The sequence below is a fragment of the Nerophis ophidion genome, linkage group LG29 (assembly GCF_033978795.1).
Source record: "Nerophis ophidion isolate RoL-2023_Sa linkage group LG29, RoL_Noph_v1.0, whole genome shotgun sequence".
NCBI classification, from domain to species: domain Eukaryota; kingdom Metazoa; phylum Chordata; class Actinopteri; order Syngnathiformes; family Syngnathidae; genus Nerophis; species Nerophis ophidion.
Genome location: NC_084639.1, coordinates 2,100,076 through 2,127,721, shown reverse-complemented (window position 1 = coordinate 2,127,721; position 27,646 = coordinate 2,100,076). Strand labels below are relative to the sequence as shown.

At 39.2% G+C, this 27,646-nt stretch overlaps 1 protein-coding gene across 1 annotated transcript in view; it reads right to left on the bottom strand.

The window, feature by feature from the left end:
* Positions 1-27,646, bottom strand: part of fgfrl1a (fibroblast growth factor receptor like 1a) — a 187,770-nt gene that overhangs the window by 155,105 nt on the left and 5,019 nt on the right. The window contains exon 2 of the mRNA XM_061892165.1: positions 22,652-22,774. Coding sequence (XP_061748149.1) covers positions 22,652-22,730 — 79 coding nt within the window. The 5' untranslated portion in view covers positions 22,731-22,774. The remainder of the gene's footprint in view (positions 1-22,651; positions 22,775-27,646) is intronic.

Below are 27,646 nucleotides of genomic sequence, written 5' to 3'. Positions count from 1 at the left end.
TTTTGACAACGTTTAATCAATGTCAGGTTCTGACGTTCCTTTGACCATTGAATTTTGGTCATTTCCCAACCAATCATCTACAACACAAACATAATGTTGAAACAACATGCTTTTGGACAACGTTTAATCAATGTTGGGTTCTGACCTTGATCTGACCATTGAAATTTGGTCATTTCCCAACCAATATTTTACAACATAAATACAACGTTGAAACAACATGCTTTTTGACGATGTTTAATCAATGTTGGGTTCTGATGTTGATTTGAACATTGAATTTTGGTCAATTCCCAACCAATTGTCAACAACACAACTTTGAAACGACATGCTTTTTGACGACGTTTAATCAATGTTGGGTTCTGACGTTGATCTGACCATTGAATTTTGGTCATTTCCCAACCAATTGTCTACAACATAAATACTCAGTCGAAACAACATGCTTTTTGACGACGTTTAATCAATGTTGGGTTCCGACGTTGCTTTGACCATTGAATTTTGGTCAATTCCCAACCAATTGTCAACAACACAACTTTGAAACAACATGCTTTTTGACGATGTTTAATCAATGTTGAGTTCTGACGTTGATCTGACCATTGAATTTTGGTCATTTCCCAACCAATATCCTACAACATAAATACAATGTTGAAACAACATGCTTTTTGACAACGTTTAATCAATGTCAGGTTCTGACGTTCCTTTGACCATTGAATTTTGGTCATTTCCCAACCAATCATCTACAACACAAACATAATGTTGAAACAACATGCTTTTGGACAACGTTTAATCAATGTTGGGTTCTGACCTTGATCTGACCATTACATTTTGGTCATTTCCCAACCAATATTTTACAACATAAATACAACGTTGAAACAACATGCTTTTTGACGACGTTTAATCAATGTTGGGTTCTGATGTTGATTTGACCATTGAATTTTGGTCAATTCCCAACCAATTGTCAACAACACAACTTTGAAACGACATGCTTTTTGACGACGTTTAATCAATGTCAGGTTCTGACGTTCCTTTGACCATTGAATTTTGGTCATTTCCCAACCAATAGTCTACAACATAAATACAACGTTGAAACAACATGCTTTTTGACGACGTTTAATCAATGTTGGGTTATGACGTTGCTTTGACCATTGAATTTTGGTCATTTCCCTACCAATATCCTACAACATAAATACAACGTTGAAACAACATGCTTTTTGACAACGTTTAATCAATGTTAGGTTCTGACGTTGCTTTGACCATTGAATTTTGGTCATTTCCCTACCAATAGTCTACAACATAAATACTCAGTCGAAACAACATGCTTTCTGACGACGTTTAATCAATGTTGGGTTCTGATGTTGATTTGACCATTGAATTTTGGTCAATTTCCAACCAACAACGTGGATCCAACGTTGGATATAAACATTGGATCAATTTACAAATACAACTATTTTGCAACATTGTTTCAAAGTCAGTTTTAAAGGACATGTACGCACAATTAAGGTTTTATCAATGGCTTGTGCCTGCCGGGGAAGCATCCATTCCTCGCCAAACACCTTATCTCTTATCACATTCATGTCCAGGTGGCACCTCCACCCCCCCTCAGACAACATCCAGACCACCATGCAGCTGCAGCCGGCCCACCATTAACCCCCTCAAAGCAAACGTTGACTTTACCTAAACGTGGGCTAATAGGCCCGGACAACAACAGGCTGCGTAAAACTGCCAAACAGTGACGACAGCCCTAACCTTTGACCTCTTATCGGATGATATCCAAAATCAACAAGGGGTTTTGTTTTGACAGTCGGCCTGTAATCGCAGGCATTATGACGAGTAAAAAAGCCAAATCCTGATCATGTGATCAGATTAGTTTGCCTTTTCTTTGGCCCACCCCTATAATGTTGTTCTTTTTATAAGCCTACCGTAAAAAAAATATATAATGACAGTAAAAATAATGACTTGTGTGTTGTTTGGGAACGGTTGGTAATAGTTACGTGCACTAAACTTTTTTATGGACTAAACTCACCAAGTGTGTTCCCCGTCTTTGATGAAGAGAGCAGTTATGATTTTGGTTTACAAAGAAAAGAACTGAAAACTCAGATTTTGGGCATTGTCTAAATATGGCTAAAGACGTCATTTTTATCACTAAAGGAAAAAAAAATCTTGTTTTTTGAGTGGTCAGCTTGAAGCGTCCCTCTGTCTCGGACTCCCTCGTCGTCATGTGACATGAGTGCGTGACTGTTATGATTTTCCTTTAATAGTTTTGATGACCCGCCTTATCTTGCCTCCGATTGGCCAGTCCGTACTGTCTCTCCCTAACCTTAGCCAATTGTGACTCATCATACCGACACCGACTAATCATCATGGATTTTCTCCGTATGTATGGATGTTCTCATTTACCCAGGTCATTGTATTTTCTCCATATGTATTTATTTTTTGGGCCTGAATTTGCCGTCCATTTTCTCTCTTTGAAGTAAGCTACGTATTTACATGGTCTAAAAATGGCTAAGCTACAGGAAAAGCTACCACCAAGTTACTGGAAAATAAACTTACGCTACATGTAGCTTGTTACTGCCAATTACTGCTATTTTTTGCAACCGTGCAAATCAACATTAGCATTGTCATTTTGATTCGAGTATCGAAAGTCACATACTAGTCCAGGAGGACCAGAACCAAGGTCGAAAACCCCTCCTCATCTTTGAGCTCACGCCAGCGAGTGAAAGCCGGGCCAATGTTGATCCTGACTGTCCTTTTACCCGAGTAAGTTACGTTTTCTTTTTTTGTCTCCTCAGACAAAACTTTTCGTTTCTTTGGTTCTTTTGCAGCTTCGGCCATAATAGCAATAACTGCACGCAAGCATTTGCCTCAACTTCCGTCTTCTTAACGAACGGGGAAAGAGGGAGTGACGTATGACGTAGTTTTTGTGTGGCACAATCCGCAAAGTTGCTTAGTGCCAGTGAAAGCGATACAGAACGAGGTTTCATTCAACTAGTTGATCATTCCAAAAGTTTTACCAATATTTTATGCAGGTTGAAAAGTTACTTAGTGCTTCTTTAAGCGATAATGCATTGCTTGTAATTCAATATTAAGAAAGAGAGAAGAAAAAAAGGCCTGAATGTACACATAAAATTAGCATTTCTCATAAGGGTTCAATATGGCTGTATGGTATATCGATACTAGTATAATACCGCGATACTAATGAATCATATTCGGTACTATACCGCCTCTAAAAAGTACCGGTCACTACACACCGTAGCTCACCGGCGTCAAAATGTAAACATTGGTGGATTGACACCTGACATCCACTGTAATGATACCAAGAACAGGAGCATATCTAGTCGATACAACAATGATTACCTCAATATTTTTTGGCATCACAACAATCGTTTTATTTTATTTTTTTATATAATGTGTTTATAAACTTAGGAAATATGTCCCTGAACACATGAGGACTTTGAATATGACCAATGTATGATCCTGTAACAACTTGGTATCGGATTGATGACCAAATTTGTGGTATCATCCAAAACTAATGTAATGTATTCAGACAAGAGAAGAATAAGTGATTATTACATTTTAACAGAAGTGTAGATAGAACATGTTAAAAGAGAAAGTAAGCAGATATTAACAGTAAATGAACAAGTAGAATAATAATTCATTTTCTACCACTTGTCCCTCATAATTTTGACCAAATAATAGAATGATAAATGACACAATATGTTCCAGCAGACTAAATTAGGAGCCTTTGATTGCTAACTTACTAATTAAAGACAAGTTGTCTTGTATGTTCACTATTTTATTTAAGGACAAACTTGCAATAAGAAACATATGTTTAATGTACCCTAAGATTTTTTGTTAAAATAAAGCCAAAAATGAAATTTTTTGTGGTCCCCTTTATTGAGAAAAGTACCGAAAACTATCGAAATAATGTTGGTACCGGGACCAAAATATTGGTATCGGGACAACACTAGTGTGCAATATCCTGAATTGATTTGCGCATAAATGACGACGTACAAAGTGTACTCGTAGAAATGCACTGAAATGACAGCCGTGGGATTGTTCCATAAAAGGATTTAGCGAGCTCACCAGCCGTGCTTGCTAGAAAATAATCTTTAAAAATGAATCTCGCTTTGACAGGAAAAAAATAAAATGTGAGAAAAATTGAAGATTCGTAAAATATTGTTGCTCCGAAACAGAAGAATAGTGGGTAAGGATGAGCAGGTGAGAATTGTGACGGCGCACATTTGGACGGCAGCTGTGGAGGTCCAAAAGGACAGCAGGCCAACATTTGGTTTTGCATTAGGACTTAACGAGAGGAACTTTAAGAGTCTTTTGAAGTTTGCGGCCGTTTGCTTACTGGCCTGAAGATAACAAACTTTCTGGCGGCTTTGTCGTTTGGAGGTGCAGATCGTCGCAGTAAATGGTAAATGGGTTATATTTGTATAGTGCTTTTTTACCTTCAAGGTACTCAAAGCGCTTTGACACTATTTCCACATTCACCCATTCACACACTGATGGTGGGAGCTGCCAGGGGAGGCTCTAACCACGACCTATCAGGAGCAAGGGTGAAGTGTTTTGCTCAAGGACACAACAAACGTGACGAGGTTGGTAGAAGGTGGGGATCGAACCGGGAACCCTCAGTATGCTGTCACTTCAACGATATTCGCCCTTGTTAGTCCTCATTTCCTTTAAAAGCAGCGCTTGCAACTATGGCTGCAGCCAGAGGTGGGTAGAGGAGCCAGAAATTGTACTCAAGTAAGAGTACAGTTACTTTAGAGATGTATTACTCAAGTAAAAGTAAGGAGTAGTCACCCAAATATTTACTTGAGTAAAAGTAAAAAGTATGTTGTGAAAAAACTACTCAAGTACTGAGTAACTGATGAGTAACCTGATTACGGCAACAAGTAATGCACAAAAACATAAAAATAGCAACGAGCAAATTCAGAGCCAGGAATATCTCTTAAGCAACTAAAACAATAATATATATTAAATAATAATACATTAAAATAAAAAAAGGCAAATTGAGCCACAATAACTTAACAGCACCATAGCCTCAGTAGGCATTCATTGATTGATTGACTGAAACTTGTATTATTAGATTGCACAGTACAGTACATATTCTGTACAATTGACCACTAAATGGTAACACCCCAATAAGTTTTTCAACGTCAATCAATTATTTAATAAATGACCAAGTTGAGGTGATCTACCTCATATTTACATACACACACATCATATACATACACACACATATCATATATATATTAATATGTCCAGGGTGTACACCACCGTCCGCCCGATTGTAGCTGAGATAGGTGCCAGCGCCCCCCGCGACCTCAAAAGGGAATAAGCGGTAAGAAATGGATGGATGGATGGATATATATATATATACATATATATATATATATATATATATTTTGCCGTTTTTGTTTGCATGTTAAAGGTGTTTTAATGAATATACATGCATGTTTAACACATAGATTCCTATCTTTCATGAAGACAAGAATATAAGTTGGTGTATTACCTGATTCTGATGACTTGCATTGATTGGAATCAGACAGTATAGTGCTGAAAACGTCCACGTTTTCAAATGGAGGAGAAAAAAAGTTCTTCCTTTCTGTCTAATACTACATGAAACTCGTTGGTTTTTGGCATCTTATTTGTCCAGCTTCTATATTTGTTTTTATACACTTAACAATAAATATATTGGCGGCAAACTCAGTAGCTTGCTAGCTTGTTTGCGCTGGTTTTCGGAGACTCTTATTTTGTTAGCACAGGCGCGATGGAGCGGCACTTTTATTGTGAAGACAGGAACTGTGCGATCAGTCTTTAGGCTTTTGACGGGAAGTACGGTTGAAATAAAAAGTGTCTTTTTTCCTTTACACTTTTGATTGATTGATTGAAACTTTTATTATTAGATAGCACAGTACAGTACATATTCTGTACAATTGACCACTAAATGGTAACACCCCAATAAGATTTTCAACGTCAATCAATTATTTAATAAATGACCAAGTCGAGGTGATCTACCTCATATTTACATACACACACATCATATACATACACATACATATCATATATATATTAATATGTCCAGGGTGTACACCACCGTCCGCCCGATTGTAGCTGAGATAGGTGCCAGCGCCCCCCGCGACCTCAAAAGGGAATAAGCGGTAAGAAATGGATGGATGGATGGATATATATATATATATATATATATATTTTGCCGTTTTTGTTTGCATGTTAAAGGTGTTTTAATGAATATACATGCATGTTTAACACATAGATTCCTATCTTTCATGAAGACAAGAATATAAGTTGGTGTATTACCTGATTCTGATGACTTGCATTGATTGGAATCAGACAGTATTGGTGATAACGTCCACGTTTTCAAATGGAGGAGAAAAAAAGTTCTTCCTTTCTGTCTAATACTACATGAAACTCGTTGGTTTTTGGCATCTTATTTGTCCAGCTTCTATATTTGTTTTTATACACTTAACAATAAATATATTGGCGGCAAACTCCGTAGCTTGCTAGCTTGTTTGCGCTGGTTTTCGGAGACTCTTATTTTGTTAGCACAGGCGCGATGGAGCGGCGCTTTTATTGTGAAGACAGGAACTGTGCGATCAGTCTTTAGGCTTTTGACGGGAAGTACGGTTGAAATAAAAAGTGTCTTTTTTCCTTTACACTTTTGATTGATTGATTGAAACTTTTATTAGTAAATTGCACAGTACAGTACATATTCTGTACAATTGACCACTAAATGGTAACACCCCAATAAGTTTTTCAACGTCAATCAATTATTTAATAAATGACCAAGTCGAGGTGATCTACCTCATATTTACATACACACACATCATATACATACACACACATATCATATATACATTAATATGTCCAGGGTGTACACCACCGTCCGCCCGATTGTAGCTGAGATAGGTGCCAGCGCCCCCCGCGACCTCAAAAGGGAATAAGCGGTAAGAAATGGATGGATATATATATATATACATATATACATATATATATATATTTTGCCGTTTTTGTTTGCATGTTAAAGGTGTTTTAATGAATATACATGCATGTTTAACACATAGATTCCTATCTTTCATGAAGACAAAAATATAAGTTGGTGTATTACCTGATTCTGATGACTTGCATTGATTGGAATCAGACAGTATTGGTGATAACGTCCACGTTTTCAAATGGAGGAGAAAAAAAGTTCTTCCTTTCTGTCTAATACTACATGAAACTCGTTGGTTTTTGGCATCTTATTTGTCCAGCTTCTATATTTGTTTTTATACACTTAACAATAAATATATTGGCGGCAAACTCAGTAGCTTGCTCGCTTGTTTGCGCTGGCTTTCGGAGACTCTTATTTTGTTAGCACAGGCGCGATGGAGCGGCGCTTTTATTGTGAAGACAGGAACTGTGCGATCAGTCTTTAGGATTTTGACGGGAAGTACGGTTGAAATAAAAAGTGTCTTTTTTCCTTTACACTTTTTATTGATTGATTGATTGAAACTTGTATTAGTAGATTGCACAGTACAGTACATATTCCGTACAATTGACCACTAAATGGTAACACCCCAATAAGTTTTTCAACTTTTTTAAGTCGGATGCGACGTGTGACGGTCATGTGACCGCCTGGCTCTGTTTGATTGGTCCAAGGTCACCAGTGACTGCATGTGATTGGTGAAACGCTGGCATGTGTAGATTCTACTTTGAAAAACCAAAACAAACATTAATAGATCGATTTAAAAAAAAAAGTAGCGAGTAACGAGCTGAATGTACATAAATGGAGCGGAGTAAAAGTAGCGTTTCTTCTCTAGAAATATACTCAAGTAAAAGTAAAAGTATGTTGCATAAAAACTACTCTTAGAAGTACAATTTATCCCAAAAGTTACTCTAGTAGATGTAACGGAGTAAATGTAGCGCGTTACTACCCACCTCTGGCTGCAGCTAACCATTATTTTTATAATCGACTAGTCAACAATTATCTTAACAATTAGTTGACTAATCGGATAATAAAGCGCACACATATTTAATGGCGGGAAATGTTGAGAATTTAGGGTATTGTAGAACTATGAATATGTCCATTCCAAATTTTCGGGAATTGTTGACAATACTGATTCTGGCCCAATTGTCCTAGATCAGTGGTTCTTAACCTGGGTTCGATCGAACCCTAAGGGTTCAGTGAGTTGGTCTCAGGGGTTCGGCGGAGCCTCAGCTGCGGAGGTCAGGACACACCCGACTCATCGTATAGAATGTTCTCCCTATCTGCGTATTATGTATATGGCAACCGCAGAAGTCCCACTCATTTTGTCAGAACGGGGGATATGGTGTGGTTGGTTTTCCCGGAATGCAAAGGAAGGTGACGGGACATGGCGTGAAGGTAAAGACATATTCTAATTCATCTCTAAAAAAAAAGTGCAAACTAAAAGGCAGCGAAAAACTTGGCTAAAAAAAAAAAAACTACCAGAAAGGCAAAACTGTGAATATGAAACAAAAGACTCGCTAAATATGACATGAATAAACAAAACTTACTTGAACGGAAATGAACAGAGCGATACATAACCAGAGTGAACAGAGCATGGAGCAACAACAACTGCCTGGCAACTATAAGCTTAAATAACAGTGACATGATTAACACAGGTGCGTGAGTCCAAATGAGTACAGGTGAACTAATCGGTCGTCATGGTGACAAAACAATGGAGCGTAGACAGGAACTAAAAAGAGTCTTAAACCAACAGAACATAACTAAACCAAACGTGACCACGGAACATGACAAATTTGCAGGTGTGTAATTTGTTGTGAGTTCAGGCTCTGTTTTGGTTTTGTTCTTTGAACAAGGTGATCTTCATGCACGGCTCATTTTGCGCACAATTCAAAAAAAACATATAACTTTGTCTTGAATTAAAAAATATATATATTTTTATGTTTCACTAAAGAAGGGTTCATTGAATGCGCAGTTGAAACTGGTGGAGTTCAGTACCTCCAACAAGGTTAAGAACCACTGTCCTAGATTATATGAAAGGGTCGGTGTTAACATTTTTGGAATCGATTGAAAAATGTTAATGTAGTAACAGTTTGAATTGAGAACAGATATTTTGGAATTCCTGAAAAAACGGATTTTTTTTTTACGAAAACAAAAATGGCGATGTACTTGTCCCAACTATGAAGAATGTTTTGAAGTTGGACTCATCAAAAAACGGTGGGAAAATGCTGTCTGAGAAAATTATCCAGCAAGAGGTGAAAAGCGGGAATTCTGGAAATTCCTGGAATTTTTTTTTTTTTACTTGGAAAATGGTAGTTTGATTTTTTAAAGTACCAATAATTGTCACACACACCAGGTGTGGTGAAATGTATCCTCTGCATTTGACCCATCCCCTTGATCAGAGAGAGGTGAGCAGTGGGCAGCAGCGGTGGCCGCGCCCGGGAATTATTTTTGTTGATTTAACCCCCAATTCCAACTCTTGATGCTGAGTGCCAAGCAGGGAGGGTAACAGGTCCCATTTTTATAGTCTTTGGTATGACTCGGCCGGGGTTTAATAATAATAACTTAGATTTATATCGCGCTTTTCGAAACACTCAAAGCGCTTACAGAGAAGTGGGACTCAACATTCATTCACACCTGGTGGTGGTAAGCTACATCAGTAGCTACAGCTGCCCTGGGGTGGACTGAAGGAAGCCTGGCTGCCAGTTTGCGCCTCCGACCACCACCTATCATTCATTCACCTGTGTGAACGGCAACGGTTTGAACTCACAACCTGCCGATGTCAGGGCGGACACTCTAACCACTAGGCCAGTGGTCCCCAACCACCGGTACCGGGCCGCAGAAGAATTTTTTAATAAATTTTATTTTTTTATTTTTTTAATTAAATCAACATAAAAACACAATTTACACTTACAATTAGTGCACCAACCCAAAAAACCTCCCTTTTTTATGACAAAGGAAAAATAAATAAATAAATTAAAAAAAAGAATCCCCCCGCCGGGCCGCGGGATAAATTATCAAGCGTTGAGCGGGCCGCAGCTACAAAAAGGTTGGGGACCACTGCACTAGGCCACTGAGTAGTAGTCTGGTCAAAAAACGGTGGAAAAATGCGTTCTGAGAAAACATTCCAGCAGGAGGTGAAAACAGGGCTTGGGAAAAGCGGGAATTCTGGGAATTCCTGGGATTTTTTTGGGAACTTGGAAAATGGTAGTTTGATTTTCCAAGGTGGGTGGAATGTGTGGATGGTTCAAATCGGGTGAGAAATGTGGGAATTGTGCAAGTTCGAAAAATGGCCCATTCCTTTTCAACCGGGAATTCTTGGTAATTTGAATGATAAATGATAAATGGGTTGTACTTGTATAGCGCTTTTCTACCTTCAAGGTACTCAAAGCGCTTTGACACTACTTCCACATTTACCCATTCACACACACATTCACACACTGATGGATGGAGCTGCCATGCAAGGCGCTAACCAGCACCCATCAGGAGCAAGGGTGAAGTGTCTTGCTCAGGACACAACAGACGTGACGAGGTTGGTACTAGGTGGGAATTGAACCAGGGACGCTCGGGTTGCGCACGGCCACTCTCCCCACTGCGCCACGCCGTCCCATTTGGGATATTATCTTTATTTTTGTGGGGAGCTCACGATTCCCGGTCGAGCCCAACGTTTTGATACGGGAACGCTTCCGATCGGATGAAAACTGTGGGCTGTTTTTTGCGTCGGAATAATAATAAATAGATGATTTTTTTGGTGTAGAATCTTATGCACGACTGGTAGAAAAGTAGGATTTTGCCATGGCCATGGTTTTACCCCGGAACAGATTATTTCTGTTTGTACTACTTATCCACAAGTATCCTCACATGGGCAAAGGTATCGTGGCATGGCATGAAGGGGACTAACTTGTAAGTCAGTGTTTTTCAACCTGATGTGCTGTGGAAGATGATCTAATTTCACCTATTTTTACAAATATTTTTTGTAAACCAGTAATCATAGTCGGCAAACTATGTGTTGTTGTTGAGTGTCTGTGCTGTCAAGAACTTGGCAGAGTAACCGTGTAATACTCTTCCATATCAGTAGGTGGCAGCCGGTAGCTAATTGCTTTGTAGATGTCGGAAACAGCGGGAGGCAGGGTGCAGGTAAAAAAGGTGTCTGATGCTTAAACCAAAAATAAACAAAAGGAAAGTGCCCCTAAGAAAAGGCATTGAAGCTTAGGGATGGCTATGCAGAGCGAAACTAAAACTGAACTGGCGACTTTATAAACAAAAACAGAATGCTGGACGACAGCAAAGACTTACAGTGGAGCAAAGACGCCGCCCACAAAGTACATCTGAACATGACATGACAATCGACAATGTCCCCACGAAGAAGGATAAAAACAAAGTATATGCAGGAAATATCGCTCAAAGGAAGACACGAAACTGCTACAGAAAAATACCAAAAAAAGACAAGAAGTAAAACACTACACAGGAAAACAGCAAAAAAGTCCAAATAAGTCAGAGCGTAATGTGACAGGTGGTGACAGTACACCTACTTTGAGACGAGAGCTATAGTGATGCATGCTTGCTTATGCTTTAAAGTCATATCCAACAATTGCGACAACAACATTTTACTGCCAACTGAGTTTCGTTTTTTTTAATGATTTCTGCTGGTGGTTTTTCAACACAAAAAAATGTGCCTTGGCTTGAAAAAAGGTTGAAAAACACTGTTCTAAGTGACTACACCAGGGGCAGGGAACCAATGGCTCTTTTGATGACTGCATCTGGCTCTCAGATAAATCTTAGCTGACATTGCTCAACATGATAAGTAATGAATAATAACGCTCGTAATCACTGTGTTAAAAATAACGTCCAAATTATAAAACATTCTCATGCATTTTAATCCAACCATCCGTTTTCTATCGCACCTGTTCAAGAAGTTGCATTAATGGTAAGAAGTATTATATTTATTATTGGTTAGATTTAGAATACCAATGTTATTAAAAAGAATAAGTGACTTATTATACTCTAAAAATGTTGGTCTTACATAAAAATGCATGCATTTAGTTGTATTCTGTGTTAAAAAAAGTATGATACGGCTCTCACGGAAATACATTTTAAAATATTTGCCTTTCATGGCTCTCTCAGCCAAAAAGGATCCCGACCCCTGGACTACACCATCTATTAACGAAGAGGCGTGTTCCAATACTAGTCATGAATGTGCAATGGACGCCTTGATGATTTTCACAGCTGTTTAAGGTCTCTTCCTGTAAAAAAGCCTCACATCCCCACCCGGCCCTCATATAAGCCCCATCAACCACAGTGTGGCCCCCTCCCCCACCTTCTCCGTTACCCTCCCACAGTTGGCGTGAGCATGCTAATTACATTCCTCTGTGATGGACGTGTGGCGCTGAGGGGGACAGACAGGCTGGTGGTGTGCGTGGGTCTTATTTGACAAAGTTCCCGCCAATAATGCGTGCAGTCACTAATTGAGACCGCTTATTTACGAAGGAAAATGCAAATGTTCTCACTGAATTACTTAGTGAACAATTAATCAAAGGTAGAGATGTCCGATAATATCGGACTGCCGATATTATCGGCCGATAAATGCTTTATTCACTTCCGGTTCACCTTCGCTGTGTCTGTTTTACAAACCCCTTACCGATTCTGATATAAACCGATACCGATATATACAGTCGTGGAATGAACACATTATCAATCAATCAATCAATGTTTACTTATATAGCCCTAAATCACTAGTGTCTCAAAGGGCTGCACAAACCACCACGACATCCTCGGTAGGCCCACATAAGGGCAAGGAAAACTCACACCCAGTGGGACGTCGGTGACAATGATGACTATGAGAACCTTGGAGAGGAGGAAAGCAATGGATGTCGAGCGGGTCTAACATGATACTGTGAAAGTTCAATCCACAATGGATCCAACACAGTCGCGAGAGTCCAGTCCAAAGCGGATCCAACACAGCAGCGAGAGTCCCGTTCACAGCGGAGCCAGCAGGAAACCATCCCAAGCGGAGGCGGATCAGCATCGCAGAGATGTCCCCAGCCGATACACAGGCAAGCAGTACATGGCCACCGGATCGGACCGGACATAGAAGAAAAAGAAAAGAAACGGCAGATCAACTGGTCTAAAAAGGGAGTCTAATTAAAGGCTAGAGTATACAAATGAGTTTTAAGGTGAGACTTAAATGCTTCTACTGAGGTAGCATCTCGAACTGTTACCGGGAGGGCATTCCAGAGTACTGGAGCCCGAACGGAAAACGCTCTATAGCCCGCAGACTTTTTTTGGGCTTTGGGAATCACTAATAAGCCGGAGTCCTTTGAAGGCAGATTTCTTGCCGGGACATATGGTATAATACAATCGGCAAGATAGGATGGAGCTAGACCGTGTAGTATTTTATACGTAAGTAGTAAAACCTTAAAGTCACATCTTAAGTGCACAGGAAGCCAGTGCAGGTGAGCCAGTATAGGTATATATGTATGTATATATGTATATAAAGGTATATACAGTATATATGTATGTATATATGTATATAAAGGTATATACAGTATATATGTATGTATATATGTATATAAAGGTATATACAGTATATATGTATGTATATATGTATATAAAGGTATATACAGTACAGGCGTAATGTTGACCAGAAGGGGAGCACCATTATTACCATTATTATGCCTCATTTTGTTGTGATGCCTCGCTGGATGCATTAAACAATGTAACACGGTTTTCCAAAATAAGAGAACAACTTCAACTGAAATTATGGAAAAAAAATGCCAACATTACAACATTGAAGTCACAAAGTGCATTCATTTTTTTAACATGCCTCAAAACTGCAGCTTGAAATTTGGGACATGCTCTCTCTGGGATAGTCCTGATACCCACTACAACTATGGGAAATACTTTACTTTGACTTTCACAAAGTCTAAGTCTAAAAAAGTGCATTATTTTTTATTATTTTAAACATGCCTCAAAACAACAGCTACAAAAACAATGAAGGCACAAAGATTCTGTCCAGAGCAGGGGTCAGCAACCTTTTTGAAAGCAAGAGCTACTTCTTGGGTACTGATTAATGCAAAGGGCTACCAGTTTGATACACACTTAAATAAATTGCCAGAAATAGCCAATTTGCTCAATTTACCTTTAATAAATAAATCTACATATAAAAAAATGTTGTTTTTTTTTGTCGAGAATAAATGATGAAAAAAACACTTAATTGAACGGTTTAAAAGAGGAGAAAACACGAAAAAAATGAAAATACAATTTTGAAACATAGTTTATCTTCAATTTAGACTCTTTAAAATTCAAAATTCAACCGAAAAAAGTGAAGAGAAAAACTAGCTAATTCGAATCGTTTTGAAAAAATTAAGAAACAGAATTTATGGAACATCATTGGTAATTTTTCCCGATTAATTTAATTTTAGAATTTTGATGACATGTTTTAAATAGGTTAAATCCAATTTAAATTTGATTCTGAAGATTTTGTAGATTTGCCAGAATATTTTTTTTGAATTTTAATCATAATAAGTTTAAAGAAATATTTCACAAATATTCCTCATCGAAAAAACAGAAGCTAAAATGAAGAATTAAATTTAAACATATTTATTATTCTTTACAATAAAAAATAAAAAATACTTGAACATTGATTTAAATTGTCAGGAAAGAAGAGGAAGGAATTTAAAAGGTAAAAAGGTATATGTGTTTAAAAATCCTAAATTCAATTTTAAGGTTGTATTTTTTCTCTAAAATTGTCTTTCTGAAAGTTATAAGAAGCAAAGTAAAAAAAATAATTGAATTTATTTAAACAAGTGAAGACCAAGTCTTTAAAATATTTTCTTGGATTTTCACATTCTAATTGAGTTTTGTCTCTTTTAGAATCAAAAATGTCGGGCAAAGCGAGACCAGCTTGCTAGTAAATAAATACAATTTAAAAATAGAGGCAGCTCACTGGTAAGTGCTGCTATCTGAGCTATTTTTAGAACAGGCCAGCGGGCGACTCATCTGGTCCTTACGGGCGACCTGGTGCCCGCGGGCACCGCGTTGGTGACCCCTGGTCCAGAGTATACTAGTCATAAAGTAAACAATAACATAGTTTTCATTTAGTGCAAGACTGCCTGGCATACTGTATAACAGGGAATTATAAACTGGGCTCAATCTGCCCTGCTCTAACGTATTTGAATGAGTAACACAAATGTTCTGCAAGCTAGTAGTGAGTGCTTGAAGTGGTCTACCAGTCAGTCAGAACTTCTGAAATGCTGCGTTGAGACAGGGCAGCTCAGTACACTGCAAGCTGCAAAGTGTGCGCCATGCAGAGCAGACTAGCCACACCAATCTCTACCTTTGTGTGTTTTCCCTGAACACTACGTGAACTTTCGGTGGTTTTGGTTGTATTTTTGTTATTTCTCGGCGGAGTCTTTAAGCGACAACTGTGTGGTACTACTTTTTTTCGGTGTTTACTTTTCGTGAATTTTCCGCTTGTATTAATCGTGTATCTCCTTAAGATTCTTGAAGAGCTGGGAGATCAAATTGCTCGTATTAAAGGAAGACATCTTGGTTCCTCCTTGCATAACCAACTTTTTGCAGTCATTGCAAATTGCCAGTTTTGTATCCGTCAGAGACACTGTAAAATAATCCCAAACCATAGACATGGTGTTGTTCGTCAGTCATCGAGCGAGCTCGCTTGTTAGCCACGGCTACAGCACCGGCAACAACACACTATTTGTTGTTATGCTCCGATCGTGGCGGTTTGATGAGGTCATCAAGCGTCGCCAGTAAACCTTTCATGCTGCAGTCGTCAACTCCTGTGTTGTGTGTGGGAGAGGGGAGGGGCCGCTGACTGGGTTTATATCCGTGTTTTACCGGATATGTACCGCTCCGTACAACGGCATTTTAAAAAGTCATTAATTTTACTTTTTGAAACAGATACCGATCATTTCCGATATCACATTTTAAAGCATTTATCGGCGGATAATATCCAGGCCGATATTATCGGACATCTCTAATGAAAACCGTAGAGAACAATAAATAATCTCAATAATAATAATACAAATAAAAAACTAGTATATTGTTCAGGGGTCACCAACCTTTTTGAAACCAAGAGCTACTTCTTGGGTACTGATTAATGCGGAGGGCCACCAGTTTGATACACACTTAAATAAATTGCCAAAAATAGCCAATTTGCTCAATTTACCTTTAATAAATAAATCTATATATACATTAAAAAAAATTGATATTTCTGTCTGTCATTCCGTCTCACATTTTTTTTCCTTTTACGGAAGGTTTTTTGTAGAGAGTAAATGATGAAAAAACACTTAATTGAACGGTTCAAAAGAGGAGAAAACAGGAAAAGAATGAAAATTACATTTTGAAACATAGTTTATCTTGAATTTCGACTCTTTAAAATTCAAAATTCAACCGAAAAAAAGAAGAGAAAAAATAGCTCATTTGAATCTTTTTGAAAAAATTAAAAAAATAATTTATGGAACATCATTAGTCATTTTTCCTGATTAAAATTAATTTTAGAATTTTGTTTTAAATAGGTTAAAATCCAATCTGCACTTTGTTAGAATATATAACAAATTGGACCAAGCTAACAAAGACAAATCATTATTTCTTCTAGATTGTCCAGAACAATAATTTTAAAAGAAATTCAAAAGACTTTGAAATAAGATTTAAATTTGATTCTAAAGATTTTCTAGATTTGCCATGATATTTTTTTAGGAATTTTAATCATAAAAACAGAAGCTAAAATGAAGAATTAAATTAAAATGTATTTATTATTCTTTACAATAAAAAAAATAAATTTACTTGAACATTGATTTAAATTTCCAGGAAAGAAGAGGAAGGAATGTAAAAGGTAAAAAGGTATATGTGTTTAAAAATCCTAAAATCATTTTTAAGGTTGTATTCTTTCTCTAAAATTGTCTTTCTGAAATAAATGAATTTATTTAAACAAGTGAAGACCAAGTCTTTCAAATATTTTCTTGGATTTTCAAATTCTATTTGAGTTTTGTCTCTCTTAGAATTAAAAATGTCGAGCAAAGCGAGACCAGCTTGCTAGTAAATAGATACAATTTAAAAATAGAGGTAAGTGCTGCTATTTGAGCTATTTTTAGAACAGGCCAGCGGGCGACTCATCTGGTCCTTACGGGCACCGCCTTGGTGACCCCAGATATTGTTTAAAAATTGAGAACAAACTTTTTCCAGTGAGGGCCGCTTGCAGAAAAAGATGCGTGGCTTTGGGGTCACTTTGATAAATGTTGTATGTTAAATATATGAAAACCAATCCATCCATTTTCTATGTATGCTAAATTGCCTGAACATAACATCCAAATGTGTTTTATATGACAAATCAAATTAGTTTCAAATCTCATTGTGTATGATATAAAAATGTCCTGTTTTATTCTTGAATATTAAAGAAAACAAGCACAAATGTTTGGACACCCCTGCGGTGTAAGAATCCCTGAGGGAGGTCACATGACAACACCACAGATATCCTTTGCCTCTTCCCCCGTCGTTACGTTTGTTTGCTCTCCCTCGGCCCGTGTCCTTCCTGCCCTCCAACGACCCTTTCCTGCCTTCACTTCGCTTCTGTGTCTGCGGCCTGGCTCCCATTGACAGGCTGCGGGCGGCGTTGAGGAAACGGCCGGCAAACATCGCTAATAGGCTAATCTAATCTCATCTCTTGGCGCTCTGTGGCCCCGTGTTTACGTTTGGACCCGTGTGTGCGCGTCCTGGCTGAATGCGGCTTTGTTCCCGCTCCAGAACTCATCATCGGGAGTGATCTCGGGCCCGGGCAGCGACGAGGACGCATCTACATGCTTGTTTGTTTTTGTTGGAGATGACCACCCAGCTCTCTGCAGGCATGTTGTCCCTCTTCAACTCCCAGGACCACACACTGAGGGTCACATACACTATATCGCCAAAAGTATTTGGCCACCCATCCAAATGATGAGAATCAGGTGTCCTAATCACTTGGCCCGGTGTATGAAATCAAGCACTTAGGCATGGAGACTGTTTCTACAAACGTGTGAAAGAATGGGCCACTTTCAGTGATTTCCAGCGTGGAACCGTCATAGGATGCCACCTGTGCACCTCGCTCCTAAATACTCCAAAATCAACTTTGTTATAAGACAAGTAAAAAATTTGGGAACAACAGCAACTCAGCCACCAAGTGGTAGGCCACGTAAACCGACAGAGAGGGGTCAGCGGATGCTGAAGCGCATAGTGCAAAGACTTTCTGCACAGTCAGTAGCTACAGAGCTCCAAACTTCATGTGACCTTCCAATTAGCCCACCTACAGTACGCAGAGAGCTTCATAAATGGGTTGTACTTGTACAGCGCTTTTCTACCTTCAAGGTACTCAAAGCGCTTTGACACTACTTCCACATTTACACACGCATTCACACACCGATGGAGGGAGCTGCCATGCAAGGCGCTAACCAGCACCCATCAGGAGCAAGGGTGAAGTGTCTTGCTCAGGACACAACGGACGTGACGAGGTTGGTACTAAGTGGGGATTGAACCAGGGACCCTCGGGTTGCGCACGGCCACTCTCCCAACTGCGCCACAGAATGGGTTTCCATGGCCGGGCAGCTGCAGCTAAGCCAGGAGTAGGGAACATATGTCTCTCGAGCCAGATGTGGCTCTTTTGATGACTGCACCTGGCTCTCTGATAAATCTTAGCTGACGTTGCTTAACACGATAATTAATGAATAATTCCGCTGGTAATCACAGTGTTAAAAAAATAATGTTCAAAATACAAACATTATCATGCATTTTAATCCATCCATCTGTTTCTACCGCGCCTGTTCAAAAAGTCGCATTAAAGTCCTACTGAAAGTCACTACTAGCGACCACGCAGTCTGAGAGTTTATATATCAATGATGAAATATTAACATTGCAACACATGACAATACGGCCTTTTTACTTTACTAAATTGCAATTTTTAATTTCCCGCGGAGTTTCCTGTTGAAAACGTCACGGAATGATGACGTGTACGCGTGACGCCTGTTTGTGACGTTATTGGTTGGAGGCGACATATTAGCCCAGCACCACTTACGGCTAAAAGTCGTCTCTTTTCACCGCGCAATTACACAGTATTTTGGACATCTGTGTTGCTGAATCTTTTGCAATTTGTTCAATTAATAATGGAGACATCAAAGAAGAAAGATGGAGGTGGGAAGCTTTTAGCCTTTAGCCACACAAAGTCACGGTGTTTCTTTGTTTAAAATTCCCAGAGGTGAAGCTTTACTATGGATCAGAGCGGTCAAGCGAACATGGATCCCGACCACATGTCAACAGGCAGTTTTCGGTGAGAAAATTGTGGTATTAAGTCGCCTCTTACCGGACATCAGCTGAGCTTCTGTCCTGCTGCAGCTTCTTTGTGACTTCCCTCAACACTTCCCTAACACACCTGTCAACACACCCCTCCGACTATCAGGTACTATTTAACTCACTAAAACACTAGTAACACAATAGGCAGAGAAGGGATTTCACAGAATTATCCTTGTAAATGTGTCTAAAAACATCTGAATCGCTCTCTCTGCAATCGCCTTTTTTTTTCCTAGTCCTTTACTCTAAATTTCCTTATCCACGAATCTTTCATCCTGGCTCAAATTTATGGAGAAATAGTCGCTTTCTCGGTCTGAATCGCTCTAGCAGCTGGTGGCCATGATTGTAAACAATGTTCAGATGTGAGGAGCTCCACAACCCGTGACGTCACGCACACATCGTCTGCTACTTCCGGTAAAGGCAAGGCGTTTTTTATTAGCGACCAAAAGTTGCCACCTTTATCAACGATGTTCTCTACTAAATCCTTTCAGCAAAAATATGGCAATATCGTGAAATGATCAAGTATGACACATAGAATGGACCTGCTATCCCCGTTTGAATAAGAACATCTCATTTCAGTAGGCCTTTAATGGTCAAAAGTATTTTATTTAATATCGGTTAGCTTTGTAATAACAATGTTATTAAAAAGATTAAGGACTTATAATACTCAAAAAATGTTGGTGTTCCTAAAAATGCACGCATTTAGTGGCAATCGGTAAAGTCCAAATAAAAGAAGAGGCTCTAGTAGAATTCTCTTGTCAGAGCGTGGGACGACACTGTACATTTCTCCTCGTTGAGCTAAATTGAATCCGGTCTCTGTTTAATTCCTTGCTTCTTGTCTGTTTAATAGATGTCATCAATGTTTCAACCTGACAGTTGTACTCAGTGTTAAAAATATTTTACGGCTCTCCCGGAAATACATTTTAAAAATATTTGGCTTTTATGGCTCTCTCGGCCAAAAAGGTTCCTGACCCCTGATCTAAGCCATACATCACCAAGTACACTGCAAGGCGTCGGATGCAGTGCTGTAAAGCGCGTCGCCACTGGACTCTAGAGTAAGTGGGTTATAATTCTATAGCACTTTATTACCTTAAAAGGTACTTAAGAAAGAGTTTGTACTGCAAGCAGTTCTGGGTAGTTGTTCTGTTGTGTTTATGTTGTGTTACGGTGCGGACGTTCTCCCGAAATGTGTTTGTCATTCTCGTTTGGTGTGGGTTCACAGTGTGGCGCATATTTGTAACAGTGTTAAAGTTGTTCATACGGCCACCCTCAGTGTGACCTGTATGGCTGTTGACCAAGTATGCTTGCATTCACTTGTGTGTGTGAAAAGCCGAAGGTATTATGTGATAGGGCCAGCACGTAAAGGCCTTTAAGGTTTATTGGGGCTCTGTACTTCGCCCTACGTATGTGTACTACTCTAAAAAGTCATAAATTTTACTTTTTGAAACAGATACCGATAATTTCCGATATTATATTTTAAAGCATTTATCGGCCGATAATATCGGCTGTCCGATATTATCGGACATCTCTATTTTTAACCCAATACGGTGAAATTACATCATCTCCTACGGCACACCAAACAATGTCTCACGGTACACTAGTGCAGTGGTTCTCAAATGGGGGTACAAGTACCCCTCGGGGTACTTGAAGGTATGCCAAGGGGTACGTGAGATTTTTTTTTAAATATTCCAAAAATAGCAACAATTCAAAAATCCTTTATATATTTATTGAATAAATACTTCACAAAATATGAATGTTAGTTCAAAAACTGTGAAAAGAAATGCAACAATGCAATATTCAGTGTTGACAGCTAGATTTTTTTGTGGACATAAATATTGATTTTTTTTTTGTGAAGAAATGTTTAGAATGAAGTTGATGAATCCAGATGGATCTCTATTACAATCCCCAAAGAGGGCACTTTAAGTTGATGATTACTTGGGGCGGCATAGCTCGGTTGGTAGAGTGGCCGTGCCAGCAACTTGAAGGTTGCAGGTTCGATTCCCGCTTGTGCCATCCTAGCTACTGCCGTTGTGTCCTTGGGCAAGACACTTTACCCACCTGCTCCCGGTGCCACCCACACTGGTTTAAATGTAACTTAGATATTGGGTGTCACTATGTAAAGCGCTTTGAGTCACTTGAGAAAAGCGCTATATAAATATAATTCACTTCACTTCACTTCTATGTGTAGAAATCTGTATTTATAATTGAATCACTTGTTTATTTTTCAACAAGTTTTTAGTTATTTTTTTTAATATCTTTTTTTCCAAATAGTTCAAGAAAGACCACAAAAAAATTTGCTAAATTTTGCACTTTAATACAATTTAAGAAATCAGAAACTGATGACATAGTGCTCTGTTTGACGTATTTATCTCTTTTTTTCCAACCAAAAATGCGTTGCTCTGATTAGGGGGTACTTGAAAAAATGTTCACAGGGGGTACATCACTGAAAAAAGGTTGAGAACCACTGCACTAGTGTGCTGCGGCACAGTGGTTGGAAAACACCACCTTAAGAGAAAGCGGTTGCAGCTATTTGAGATACAACACTTCTCAGACGGCAAGAGAACTTTCCAATGTCCGGCCGGGTCAGCTGTGTTTCTACTTAGCGAACAACTTTGTCCATTTGTCGAAGGAGAGACAACGAGAATGCGGGTTGCGGTGGATGAGATAAAAAAAAAGGTAGCGTGTGCTTTGTATTACCTGGTCGTCGAGGGAAGACTACGGAAAACAGCGAATGCTCTTGGACTGGCAAAGTAGACTGTATCAGTTATTGTCCGCCATGTATGTCACGGACTCAACTTCTAGGTCCAGGGTATGTAAAGTCACCAAAAAGGAATGGACAATGAAGGTAAAAGAGTGAGGAGTGTCCTGACCAAATATCTAGATGCCTAGTTTGATTGATGAAAAATGTTCTTTATCACATTGTTTACTTTCACAACGATCAGCTGGGGAACAAAAACTTTCGTCTTTGCAGCTCCTTGTGCTTGGAACAAGAGACTGAATGTTTATCCTTAAATGATTTTAAATCTAAACTGAGAGGCTTAGAAGCAGCCTCAGTTATCACTCACTGTTATATGTGTAACTTTCAGGACTTTCTTGAGACATATTTTTTTTTAATCGCAATCGAATTTTAGTCCTGGTTAAATAAAGGTTAAATAACAAAAAATAAAAGTAACATATAGGATGTGCACCTACGACCGGATCTGGGCCAAAACAGACCGAGCCGAGCTCCGCCCTTCTGCACGCCTCGGTGCACGCACTGCTAATTTCTCCCACTTTTTGCTGTAATGTGTGCAGTCAAACATGACCAAAAGATGGATGAAGTGATGATGAACTCACCTCTGGCAGCGCTGCACATCAGGAGCGACTCCAGCAGCACCAGCAGCAGCACCAGCAGGCAACCGGACTCTGGCCTCATGCTGGTTCCAGTTGGAGAGGAGGCCTGCAGGAGACGTCTGTCGGCTGCAGAAGAAATACAACATTCAACTTCGAAAGTGTATTTCAAATCAGCAAAACATACACAAACAAACAGCTAACTCACTCCTTCTTAAATTGGCAAAACTTAATTGTCTCATTTTATCAAGACTGAGAGATATTCCGAGTTACAATAACAAATGTAATACAATACGAGCATTCATGTGGGCGGAGCTTGTTTTGGTACCAGTCTAAGGTTTCAGTATGATCATTAAATATGTTAGTGCCGGGGTGTCAAACTCATTTTAGACGAGGGGTCAACGTGGGGAAAAATCTACTCCCAAGTGGGCCGGTGTCAGGACGTGGACTATGGGGTGCTTGTTTTCCCGAGATGCAAATGAACTCGGACCGGACATGGCGTGAAAGTAATGACATCTTTATTTTATAATATATAATATATAATATATTTTATAATATTTTATTAGAGCGTATCAAAATACGAATTGGTATGTCAGACTCAGCCCTGTCATGGTTTAACTCTTATCTTACTGATAGGATGCAGTGCGTCTCCTATAATAGTGTGACCTCGGACTATGTTAAGGTAACGTGTGGAGTTCCCCAGGGTTCGGTCCTTGGCCCTGCACTCTTCAGCATCTACATGCTGCCGCTAGGTGACATCATACGCAAATACGGTATTAGCTTTCACTGTTATGCTGATGACACCCAACTCTACATGCCCCTAAAGCTGACCAACACGCCGGATTGTAGTCAACTGGAGGCGTGTCTTAATGAAATTAAACAATGGATGTCCGCTAACTTTTTGCAACTTAATGCCAAAAAAACGGAAATGCTGATTATCGGTCCTGCTAGACACCGACCTCTATTTAATAATACAACTTTAACATTTGACAACCAAATAATAAAACAAGGTGACTCTGTAAAAAATCTGGGTATTATCTTCGACCCAACTCTCTCCTTTGAGTCACACATTAAAAGCGTTACTAAAACGGCCTTCTTTCATCTCCGTAATATCGCTAAAATTCGCTCCATTTTGTCCACTAAAGACGCCGAGATCATTATCCATGCGTTTGTTACGTCTCGTCTCGATTACTGTAACGTATTATTTTCGGGTCTCCCCATGTCTAGCATTAAAAGATTACAGTTGGTACAAAATGCGGCTGCTAGACTTTTGACAAGAACAAGAAAGTTTGATCACATTACGCCTGTACTGGCTCACCTGCACTGGCTTCCTGTGCACTTAAGATGTGACTTTAAGGTTTTACTACTTACGTATAAAATACTACACGGTCTAGCTCCATCCTATCTTGCCGATTGTATTGTACCATATGTCCCGGCAAGAAATCTGCGTTCAAAAGACTCCGGCTTATTAGTGATTCCTAGAGCTCAAAAAAAGTCTGCGGGCTATAGAGCGTTTTCCGTTCGGGCTCCAGTACTCTGGAATGCCCTCCCGGTAACAGTTCGAGATGCTACCTCAGTAGAAGCATTTAAGTCTCATCTTAAAACTCATCTGTATACTCTAGCCTTTAAATAGACCTCCTTTTTAGACCAGTTGATCTGCCGCTTCTTTTCTTTCTCCTATGTCCCCCCCTCCCTTGTGGAGGGGGTCCGGTCCAATGACCATGGATGAAGTACTGACTGTCCAGAGTCGAGACCCAGGATGGACCGCTCGTCGGGACCCAGGATGGACCGCTCGCCTGTATCGGTTGGGGACATCTCTACGCTGCTGATCCGCTTGAGATGGTTTCCTGTGGACGGGACTCTCACTGCTGTCTTGGAGCCGCTATGGATTGAACTTTCACAGTATCATGTTAGACCCGCTCGACATCCATTGCTTTCGGTCCCCTAGAGGGGGGGGGTTGCCCACATCTGAGGTCCTCTCCAAGGTTTCTCATAGTCAACATTGTCACTGGCGTCCCACTGAATGTGAATTCTCCCTGCCCACTGGGTGTGAGTTTTCCTTGCCCTTTTGTGGGTTCTTCCGAGGATGTTGTAGTCGTAATGATTTGTACAGTCCTTTGAGACATTTGTGATTTGGGGCTATATAAATAAACATTGATTGATTTTCACACTAATTGAAAAGCAAAACTAGCACAAAGGCAGAACTATGGACCAAAAACAAAAGACACTAACTGTGGCATTAATGAACAAAACTTACTTGCGATGACCTGAAGTGGGCAGCATGGACTATGAAACAAGCAGCGTGAACTAAGCATGAAACTGTAAACATGACATGAAGCAGAGTGATGTTGCCAGAAAGACAGCCTGGCAACTGGAAGCTTAAATAATTGTGACAGGTGTGTGACATGAGGACAGGTGAAAACTAATGGGTAGTCACGGAAACAAATCAAACAAGGAAGTGCAAAAACAGGAAACAATGGAGTCTTAAAGGGCATAGCTCGGTTGGTAGAGTGGCCGTGCTAGCAACTTGAGGGTTGCAGGTTCGATTCCCGCTTCCGCCATTCTAGTTACTGCCGTTGTGTCCTTGGGCAAGACACTTTACCCACCTGCTCCCAGTGCCACCCACACTGCTTTAAATGTAACTTAGATATTGGGTTTCACTATGTAAAGCGCTTTGAGTCACTAGAGAAAAGCGCTATCCATCCATCATTCCATCCATTTTCTACCGCTTATTCCCTTTCGGGGTCGCGGGGGGCGCTGGCGCCTATCTCAGCTACAATCGGGCGGAAGGCGGGGTACACCCTGGACAAGTCGCCAGCTCATCGCAGGGCCAACACAGATAGACAGACAACATTCACACACTAGGGCCAATTTAGTGTTGCCAATCAACCTATCCCCAGGTGCATGTCTTTGGAGGTGGGAGGGGCCTATCCCCAGGTGCATGTCTTTGGAAGTGGGAGGAAGCCGGAGTACCCGGAGGGAACCCACGCATTCACGGGGAGAACATGCAAACTCCACACAGAAAGATCCCGAGCCTGGATTTGAACCCAGGACTGCAGGACCTTCGTATTGTGAGGCAGACGCACTAACCCCTCTGCCACCGTGAAGCCCGAGAAAAGCGCTATATAAAATATAATTCACTTCACTTCACTTAAACAAAACAGAACATAACTAAACAAAACATGATCACAAGACATGACAGCCGGACTGGTAAAATCACAGCACGATAACTTAAAAATAAAGACAACTTCAGATTTGGGCTGGGCGATATGGCCTTTTTTTAATATCTCAATATTTTTAGGCCATGTCACGATACACCATATATATCTCCATATTTTGCCTTAGCCTTGAATGAACACTTGATGCATATAATCACAGCAGTATGATGATTCTATGTGTCTACATTAAAACATTCTTCTTCATACTGCAATAATATATGCTACTTTTAAACTTTCATGCAGAGAGGGAAATCACAACTAAGTCAATTGACCAAAAGTGTATTTATTAAACATTTATTAAGCAGTGGCACAAACATTCATGTCATTCCAAAACAAAAAGTGCAAGATTGTCAGAGACATTTTAAAACAAGCTACGAGTGCACTTTTGTGCATGATGTCACTAAGATGACATATCAAAACAACACTAAATTAAAGTGCACTTTTTGTACAGAACGCCACTACAATAGTTTAAAACAAATAAAGTGCACTTTTGTGCATGATGTCACACAAGATATTTCAATGACTTTCACATAAAAATTAGCTGCATAATAGGAAATCAAATAGTGTATGTCCTTCGCTATGTGGTAGGTTCCTGCGGACGTTGTCTCCTTCTGTTGTTGACTATTTTTTTTTTATAGGGTGTTGATCTGGAAATGTTTGCCTCGGCATTTTGATGGTGTGGGCGTGTGGCACCACATGAAGATGTTGACATGTGGGGTAAACATTCTTCATTCTCTTGCAGGTGACTTTTCAAATGCTCTATATCTATCTATCTATCTATCTATATATATATATATTCAGACATATATATATATATATATATATATATATATACACACATACATACATACATATATTTCCATACATACATACATACATATATATATACATACATACATACATATGTATACATACAGTATACACATATATATACATACATATATATTAGGGCTGTGATCTTTGGGTGTCCCACGATTCGATTCAATATCGATTCTTGGGGTCACGATTCGATAATATATCGATTTTTTCGATTTGATTCTCGATTCAAAAACGATTTTTTTCCCCCCCGATTTAAAACGATTCTGTATTCATTCAATCCATAGGATTTCAGCAGGATCTACCCCAGTCTGCTGACATGCTAGCAGAGTAGTAGATTTTTGTAAAAAGCTTTTATAATTGTAAAGGACAATGTTTTATCAACTGATTGCAATAATGTAAATTTGTTTTAACTATTAAACAAACCAAAAATATGACTTATTTTATCTTTGTGAAAACATTGGACACAGTGTGTTGTCCAGCTTATGAGATGCCATGCAAGTGTAAGCCACTGTGACACTATTGTTCTTTTTTTTATTTTTATAAATGTCTAATGATAATGTCAATGAGGGATTTTTAATCACTGCTATGCGGAAATTATAACTAATATTGATACTGTTTTTGATGATATTAATTTTCGTTTCACTACTTTTGGTTTGTTCTGTGTTGTGTTTGTGTCTCCTCTCAATTGCTCTGTTTATTGCAGTTCTGAGTGTTGCTGGGTCAGGTTTGGTTTTGGAATTGGATTGCATTGTTATGGTATTGTTGTGTAGTGATTTGTTGGATTGATAAAAAATAATAATAATTATTATTATTTTTTTTTATTTTTTTTTTAATTAAAAAAAACAAAATCGATTTTTTTACAAATTAGAATCGATTCTGGATCGCACAACATAAACGATTCGATTTGTATTCAAATCGATTTTTTCCCACACCCCTAATACATACATACATATATACATATATA